The sequence below is a fragment of the Ursus maritimus genome, assembly GCF_017311325.1.
Source record: "Ursus maritimus isolate PB19 chromosome X unlocalized genomic scaffold, ASM1731132v1 scaffold_X1, whole genome shotgun sequence".
Classification (NCBI taxonomy): Eukaryota; Metazoa; Chordata; class Mammalia; order Carnivora; family Ursidae; genus Ursus; species Ursus maritimus.
Window position 1 is genome coordinate 29665171 of NW_024423319.1, and position 9332 is coordinate 29674502.

The 9332-nt window shown below is 43.5% G+C and overlaps 1 protein-coding gene across 2 annotated transcripts in view; it reads left to right on the plus strand.

Annotated features, from left to right (window-relative positions):
* The window catches only part of LAMP2 (lysosomal associated membrane protein 2), a 33765-nt gene that overhangs the window by 10945 nt on the left and 13488 nt on the right, over window positions 1-9332 (plus strand). For both annotated transcript variants that reach the window (XM_040628453.1, XM_040628462.1), the window contains exons 3-6: window positions 174-387; window positions 4120-4278; window positions 5225-5412; window positions 6359-6481. In XM_040628453.1, the coding sequence (XP_040484387.1) occupies window positions 174-387; window positions 4120-4278; window positions 5225-5412; window positions 6359-6481 (684 nt within the window). The remainder of the gene's footprint in view (window positions 1-173; window positions 388-4119; window positions 4279-5224; window positions 5413-6358; window positions 6482-9332) is intronic.

A 9332-nucleotide genomic window follows, 5' to 3' on the forward strand; every position in this document is an offset into this window, starting at 1 on the left:
GGCCTGGTATGGAGGTGAAGAATCTGAGACTGGTTTACACAATGGGCCAGGCAAAGGGCAGCCTGGCCATGGGGGGGGGGGGTGACGGAGACTGAATTGGGGCGTCCTCTGCACATGCTTGGTGCCCATCACTGCCAGTTGGCTCCTTACCCCCGAACTTCTTTTTCTTTTAGAAAACTGTAACCATTTCAGACTTCAGCACTGCAACATACAATGGAAGCATCTGTGGGGATGAACAGAACAATCCCAAAATAGTGGTGCAGTTTGGATCTGGCTTTTCCTGGACTGTGAATTTTACGAAGGAGGAGTCTACTTACTCAATTGATGGCATCTCGTTTTCCTACAACATTAGTGATAACACCACATTTCCTGATGCTAAAGATAAAGGTAAGCTTACCAATTAGATTTGTGTTATGTTCTCTTGCTCTTTTTTTTTTAAGATTTTTATTCATTTATTTGAGAGAGAAAGAGCACAGGGGGAAGGGGCAGAGGGAGAGAGAGGAAAAACCCAGGCACACTCCCTGCTCCGACATGGGGCTCGATCTCATGACCCTGAGATCACTATGTGAACTGAAACCAAGAGCTGGACGGTTAACCGACTGCACCCCCCAGGCACCCCTCTCTTGCTTTATATTCATAATGCAGATGTAAATAATTAAAAAAAAACATCTACATGCGTGTTTGTCTTCCTAACTAGAATGGAGAGTTCATGTCTTTGTATCCTCGTCACCCCATGGACAGCAGTGTTGGATACGGTGATATTTGCTATCATTGTTTGAGTGCTTTACTTTGTACCACGGGGTGCCCTAAGTGTGTGACTCGCTGCGTCTCAGCCCGGGAAGTAGATGTTATCTCAGCTTCATAGGTAAAGGGGAATGAGGCTTGATGAGATTAAATGATTTTCCTGGAGGTCACACAGCTTGTCAGTGGGTGAGCTGGTGTTTGAAATAAAGTCTGTTAAGTTACAGGGTTCGTGCACTTCACTATTATTATTTATTTCATTCAACAGTGGGTAGTCGACAAATGTTGAATGAGAAAATCCTTTACCAATGGGTATTTAGATGTGTACGAGTTCAGTAACCTGAGATCAGCAGAAATGCTCCATCTTCAGATCTTTTTACCATTTAGATAGGATTTGGACTGAAAAGTAAACGATTAATTAAAGGCAGAATGAAGTCAACATTCGTTGCTGTTTTGAGACAATCTCAGGTCAAAACAAACTTAGAAAAGCATTGGCAGTAAGGCGTTCTTGTCGCTCTTAGAACTGAAATGTGTACTAGATTTATTTTTTTGTACTAAATGTTTTGAAGGCATGGGTAGTGGAGATTTTAATTTTGTCAGAGCTACCATTCTCCTTTCTCTCCCTTCTGTTGAGGTTTGGGTTAACATGGTGTCTGTAGTAGCTTCGCATTTTTCACAGATAGCATTTCATTCGGACCCCAGAAACACAGGCACATGGGCTTCACTTGCCAGCCCTGGGGATGAAAGGCTCATTTGGAGGTATGGATAGCAAAAGATCCTATTTTCAGGACCCAGAAGTGAATGAGTGCATGCAAAACTTGGGAGGTAACACGGACGGAGACGTGGAAATCAATCCTAGTTTTCTCTTTCCTAATCTCTTCGTTTGAGAGGATACCCTAAAGCAAGTCTCTTATTGGTTTACTTGATACATTTAGCTTTGTGCCCTACCTTGTCCTTTAGAACTAGTCTGCGATTTGCCCCTCGCATTCAAGGAGTTTGAAAACAAGTTGGGGAGTCAGAGCAAAATTGTTTTTCCAAGTTGGATGGCAAAGGTGGAAAGCACTGAAATCAGTGTGATTTGTTGTTGTCGTGGGGTTTTGTTTGGGGGGGCGACACGAGGGAAGCCTGTCCACCGTCTCTCTCAGGGTACAGAGCAAACTTTGCAGATGGCGTATACTTCCAGAGCCCGTCTGTGAGTGCCTGTGGTTAAAGAGTGCCTGATGTGAATGTGTCCTCACCAGTGGTCTGCTTGGGAGCGGAGAGAAAGGAGAGGTCGGCGGGTGCTGGAAGAGTGAGAAATCTTGGTGTAGAGAAAGACCTGAGCTGAAAGTAGGCTAATGGGGGAGTTTGAGTCGGGCGGAGAATATGAGCAGAGGATTTCCAGCAGGGGGAAGCTTAGCATGTGCAGCGGTAGCTGGAGAGCTGCCTGATGAAAATAGAGGCCGCCGGTGTAGCAGAAGGAACATCAAGTTGGCTGGGTGCTAGGGGTCTAAATTATAGGGGGCCCTGGAAGCCAAGGAAAGGCATTTAGCTTGATGCGGTAGGCAACTGGGGAACCATTTTAGGTTTTTAAGCAGGGGAATGACATAACAAAAGCAGAGACAGTAGTTTATAAAGAATGTTCTGCAGGATTAATTTGGAAATGAGGCGACTGCAGGCCGAGATGCCAGCTTAAGTGAAGGCTGTTAGAGTAACCAAGGGATGGTGCAGCGAGGGCCTAGACCAAGGGGGTGGCGGTAAAAGGACAGATCTGACAGATTGGAATGGAAAAACTCTAGACTCTAAAATTAACATCTCACTCTCCTCCTCTTTATTTTAAACGAGGAGCGGATGCAGTTTTTTTTATTACTAGCATCTACATAATAAGATATTTGAAACTGTTTGGAATTTAAAATGGTTTTCTTAAACAGACTGTTGTTTTTGAAATAATTTAGTGTTTTATTTTTAGGCACCTGATAACTGAAGCAACTTTGAAAGCTGCTGTTTTCTTTTAAAAAAATTTTCATGATTAAAATACAGAAAAGTCCAGAGAATAACATAATAGACCTACATGTATCCGTTACCCAGAATTTATAAATGCCATTTTTTCATATTTGCCTCATCTTTTTATTTATTTAAAGAAATAAAACCTTACGGATACATTTGAGGATTCCTTTGTACTCACTCCCAGAGCTGTTTCCCTCTCTGCCTCCCAAGAGGCAGCCACTCTCAGGAATTTGGGGTGGAGCCTTCCTATCAGTGTGTTTATTATATTTGACTAATCTGTACATGTTCATTAATAATACATAGTTTAAAAAATTATCGTTTCCTAGAACTCCAGCATGTCTGTAGATTGTTTTTGAGGTCTGTCTGTATAAGACAGTTCAGATACCTTTTCACTTCTGTTAACGGTGAGGAACCGTTTTGGGGAAAAAATGTTCTAGTTCTTTAGTTTACATTTTTTTCCCTTTGGCCATTAGGGGGTGCCAAGACACCATTAATGGGCTGCCTTGCGACATGATGGCGAGGCCCGTTAAATTAAGGACCTTGTATCCCTTCCTTCCTTGCTGCTTCTCCGAAAGAAACAAGCCGTCCGGGTGGATAATTGTGATCACAGTCTTTTGAGGTCTCACCATAAGCATGATAATAAAAGCTCCGTACAGACTGACTGTAACTTAACTCCTTTCACATTCTGAAGATTTCCTAAAACGAAATAGTCTTGAAATGCTATCCAGGAACAGGTTCCAGAAGCTCATTTTAGTAACTGTAACTTACTTTGGGGTAGTAGCACAAAGAGAAGGATTTACTCTAAAGTCCTTGATGAATCTGTCTGTCTTCCTTCTTTGGTCATGAAGCCCTGTTGACCGTACCTTAGCTGTGTTTTCAGTTTGGCCTCTTTGCTGTCTTTCTACTGCTTCTCATCATCTTAATTTAGTTAGGCAGCCCCCTCACCTTTTGCCGCAACCAGAGCAGCGGCCTCCTAACTACTTTCCCTCTTAAATGACTTCCTTAAAGAGTTTTTTCCCCTGCCTAGCTCCTACAATTTTGCCATCTCCCTTAGAATAAACTGTATGTGTGTGATTTATTTCCAGCTTTAAAAACGGAAGCTGACCTCCCACTGCTAACAGAATAAAGCCTCACCTGTCCTCAACTCCAGTTTCCTTCATCGCGTGGCCAGCTGCAGCTCCGCTTTCCTTCCTCACCCCCATCACGTCTTTCTTCTTACTCCCTGTGTTCAGCACCAGTGAATTTGTCATTGCCTGAACATGCCATGCCCTGTGTCACCTGCGGATGGGGGGAGGCAGGCAGACAGAAGGAGAAGAAAGTCTACAGGTAAATTTACGCGATCGCTCTTCTCCTACCTTCTTGGAAACAGCTCGTGTTCATCTTGTTTTATAGGAATTTTGACCGTCCGTGATGCTGTGGGATTCAGAATTCCTTTGAACAACATCTTCAGGTGCAATAGTTTATCAACTTTAGAGAAGAATGGTGTCGTCCAGTACTATTGGGATGTTCACGTACAGGCTTTTGTCCAGAATGGCACAGTGAGCACAAAAGGTGAGCTCTTCAAGTATGTATACTTGGACCTCAATTTCAGATTCGAGTGTACCAGCTGGCTCTCATTGAAGTTGTTGTCTGGAAGCATTTCTGTACTAAGACGTTCGTAGCTTACACTGGACTGTAAGTTTTTGTAAATAACCACAATTCTTGTTCTTGTGGAACTTGTAGTTTCAAGTTGATGATGTACACGTTGTGGGTGGTGGTGTTTGTTTGTTTGTTTGTTTGTTTGTTTTAACAAATGCTCGGCCTATAGTGTTTTCAGCTGATCAAACCTAATCTTTGTTTGAGCAAATCCTCAAATAGCTTGATCGTCAGCTCTTTAGCATTTGATGATCCAAGACCGCAGCTTAGGAATGAGATTTTTGTGTTTGAGTCTTGAATTTTATAAACTGCTTTTGTAACTTATATATGACTTTAAGGAAACGTCATAATTTCTCCTTCACCAGCTCTGAGAACCTACCAGCACTTCCTAGGAAGAGGTTGTCATGCCTCTAATTTGCTGAAGGGGTGATACAAATAAAAGGTTCATTTGTATTGAAACCCTTTAATGATTTCTAAACAGTTTTCTGGTAAACACTCTCCTTCCTTCTAATGGTGTGTGTGTGGGAAAGAAGAGGACAGGAGTGAAATGTTTTCAAACTTAAATCGCTCATTTTCATATCAGGGGCAGGTGACATTCTTTGGGAATAAAGGGACTTCAGGGTCTAAAGAGATGAGTGTATGGTAGGTAAAGTGGAAAGTCGGTAAAGCGTTTGTTTGTGTCTCGTGTGTCGTAACGCTTAGAGATTGTCGGCATCTGAAGCAGCGGTTCGGGAACCTCTGCCTGATTCCCCTAATATAACCCTTTGGACTTCTATTGTGAGAAATAGTTTGCTCTTTCCTCGCTTTATGAAATAAGAAAAGGGCCACTTTGGTTTATTTTGTCTTTTGGTGGTTTCTTTAGAGTTTCTGTGTGAAAAGGATAAAACTGTTACCACTGTGGTGCCCTTCGTCCCCACCACTGCACCGTCCCCTACTGTGACACCCGCTCCAAGGGAAAAGCCGGAGGTGGGATCCTACTCGGTTAATAACAGCAATGGTACTTGCCTTCTGGCTACCATGGGGCTGCAGCTGAACTTCACGCACGATAAGGTATTGTTCTCTGTTTCTATTGACGCGTTCTTCTCGTATGGCCTTTCCAATATGGTATATCCTACCTCTGGCCCAAGAGTAGTGTTACTAGACTGGTTCTGTGTTAAAGATTTTTAAAAATTTATTTGTTTGAGAGAAAGAGAGAGCGCGAGCAGGGGGAGGGGCAGAGGGAGAAGCAGACTCCCCACTGAGCAGGGAGCTGAAGTGGAGCTCCATCCTGCCCCCCCCCCATCATGACCTGAGCCGCCACCCGGGCACCCCTAGACTGATTCTGTTTTAAGATTTGATGCGGACTTGTTGAGGTCTGGTAAATTTGGAGTTACTGTAACCACGAAGAGTTAATGTCCCTGTCAAGGGGTTGTCTTGGCCAGCCGGTAACCTAGCCATTTCAGGGACTCTTCGGGGTTTAGATTCTGTTTACCATCAGTAGCTCAGAGTACAGACAGTTGGTTTTTATCTCAGTTTAAAATAGAACTCCTTCACACTTGTATCTGCAACGCAGTGTAGGTTGATGTACGGGCAAGTGCAGCTGTTTCTCCTCGCTGACTCAGACGGGAGCGGTGCGCTCGAGTCCGCGGCGGCCCCTCTGGTTGCAGTGTTCCACGGAGCCTCCAGAGGGCGTGCCGATGGGCAGATCCCGTTTCCAGAGTCTTGGACTTCAATAAGCGAGACAGATGGCCCTTATGCTCCATAAAAATGTGTCTTTTCATTTGCCTCATTACTGAGGAAGCTTCCCTCTTGTTTTTCGTTTCTTTTTTTTTTTAAGTTGTCTGAGTCATAGCTTGAGGGCCTGGGCCAACTTTGTTTGAAAGTAAGACACCATAAACTTAAGTATCCAGACAAAAGGAGTTTTTGTTCTCCCCTGAAGTTGCTTACTAAGAGTATAAGGTTTTGCGGTGGACTCGTACGGTTAAGCTGTACCTTTGTCCCTCTTCTTCCCCTACAGGTTGTCTCGGTTATTAACATCAACCCCAATACGACTGACTTCACCGGCAGCTGCCAGCCTCAGACTGCCCTGCTTCGGCTGAACGGCAGCAACATCAAGTATCTTGACTTCGTCTTCGCTGTGGTGAGTAACAGCTTTCTCTAAGATGAGGTTCGTTTTCTTAGACACACATCTGAAAGTCTACGTAGCTGTGTGTGCGTAGGGAGGGATTTAGCTCTGTTTTCCATTTCGGCACTACTTAATTATAACGCGGAGTCCATTGATCCCTCTTAATCCTTCAGAGTCACCTCAGTGGTCTTGCGTTGTCTTAGATTCATGTTCACCAAAGGCGACTGTTCTGCCATTATATAGACTTCAGGGTAGGAGCAAGAATTAACCCACATCAAAAAAACCCTCTCTAATCTGTCCGATATGGAAATATTTAATAATAAAGCCTATATTTTTACATATTATGTATTACAAAAGATAAAAAGTAATTTCCATAATATGTTTTTCTATTACTGGTTAGAAAACTCGTGTTTGTTTACTCTAATATTTTAGGGTTTTTGGAGGCTATACTGTAATAATAGTTAACATTTATTGAGTACTACAGGACTCTGTGTAAGTACTTAACATGCATAAATTCATGAAATCAGGATAGTTTATAATGGTAGCATTTGGGTTTTTGTTGTTCATGCTTGCATGAAGGGCTGAACCCTAAAGAGAATGTTCCAGGTTAAGCATATAAGCTCTGCTTCTTGCTAGCGTAAATTCATCATTGAGAACTTTTATTTCTACCTTCTCAGAAGCAGTTATTACCCCCATAATTTTTGAGGGTGTGTGTGTACACGTGTTCTAGCAAATGGGAATGGGAAAGGGGACAGCCATCAATGAGGGAAAATGTTAAGCTGCCAGCAGTTCTGAAGCTAAGAGTTATTGTATAGGTAGATTAAAAAACAGTTCTGCTTTAAAATCAAATTATTATATATGGGATGGGGAAACAGTCTCAACATCTGATATATTAAAAAATTAGGTATGTGCTGTTTGTTTCAAGTCCGAACTTGGTATCTTTAGTCTAAAGCCTTTTTTCTCTATGGAATATATGCAGAGTAATTGAGGATTATATCAGGCAATTACATTTGAGAAAGGTTTATAAAAATCTTCCCTTTACCAGCACTGAAATCATTCCTCTGTTACAGTACACATATGACCAGAGGATTAGTATTAAAAACATCTGGTCAGGCTCATCCTCTTCGGTGTGGTAAGAGCAGGCCTCCCCGGACATATTCTCTTTTAAAGTTATCTCATAGGGATTATACTATAAGTAAGAATGAAGAAAGTAATATTTTAGGTTCCTTCCTTTTGGAGTGATTGAGTTTGGTCTTTCTAGCTGTGGTCGGGTCCTAAAAGAAACATGGTTTCTTCTGACCTTTCTGGGGAAATATTTAATAATTACAATATTTAATTTGCCCAATAGACCATTTTTTTAAAGATTTTTAAAATTTATTTGACAGCACAAGCAGGGGGAGCGGCAGGCAGAGGGAGAGGGAGAAGCAAGTTCCCCGCTGAGCAGGGAGCCCAATGCGATGTGGGGCTCGATCCCAGGACCCTGGGATCATGACCTGAGCTGAAGGCAGCTGCTTAACCGACTGAGCCACCCAGGTGCCCCCAACAGATTATTTTAAATGCAGTTCAAAACAGTGACATCTTGGGGCACCTGGGTAGCTCAGTCGGTTAAACATCTGTCTTCGGGTCAGGTTATGATCCCAGGATCCTGGGATCGAGCCCCACATCTGGCTCCCTGCTCGGTGGGGAGTCTGTTTCTCCCTCTCCTCCCCACTAGTGCTGTCTCTTGCTATCTTTGTCTCTCTCTCAAATAAATACATAAAATCTTTTAAAAAATAAAATAAAAAAACCTAAATAGTGACATTTTAACCATGCTCTAGGCACTTCAAAAAATTAGGAAACACCTGTAACATCACCAGACTTCACTGGGGCCCATCTTCAACCCTGTCACTTCTAAGAAGAATTTATTAAATTCGAGTGTGTCGAGTGCAGGATGCCATGGTGGGATTCAAAGAAGAAGGCGTGTATTAATAAAGAGCCCAGGGGCACCTGGGTGGCTCAGTCAGTTGGGCGTCTGCCTTCGGCTCAGGTCACAATCCCAGGGTCCTGGGATCAAGCCCCAGGTCTGGTTCCTTGCTCAGCAGGGAGCTGCCTTCTCCTTCTGCCTCCTTCTCCCCCTGCTTATGCTCTCTGTCAAATAAATAAATAAAAATTAAAAAAAAATAAAGAGCCCACAGTTTAGTGGTAAAGATAGAAATACACAAGTAATGACCATTTTTGTGGAAGGCCTTGAATGCTGTGCTAAGGCTTTTGAACCAGATTCTGTGGGCAGTTAGAGCTCCGTGGAAGGTGCATTCCAGGTGGGATGAGTGAGCGACCAGAAGAAAATGCAAAGAAGAGGCAGTGGTTAATTCTGGGCGGAGGAGAGTCAGGAAGGTTTAATGGAAGAGATGACAGTTGAGCTGGGCCTTCAAGGATGGGTCAGGTTTGTACACATGGAGATAAGGGGAATAAGCAGAAAAGTACAGGTTATTTCTGGAAAAAGGAACACAGTCAAGACCAGCTGGGAGAATGGGGCACGTGGCATGTTCAGGGAAAGTAGTTGGGACAAATTGAGGGGAGCCTTGAATGCCAGGCGAGGAGAGGTGTAATGAGGTGGTCAAGTCCTTCTTTGTGCTTCCTCCTGACGTTTCTCTGCATCTGTCCTCTCTGCCTCTGCCCTGAGTCCAGCCTGCATGATGTCTTACCTCCCAGCTAGTCCTTCCTCTTCCTCTCCTCCCTCGGTGTTCTTCTGCATTGGTTTAATCTTCCCGAAGCACAGCTCCTCCTCAGAAAGCTTCAGCGGTTCTGTTTTGCCAACAAGATAACCTCTCAGTTCCACGGCAGGTTATTTCAAGTCTCTCCCCCTCTGCTTCTTCCCCCCCCCCCC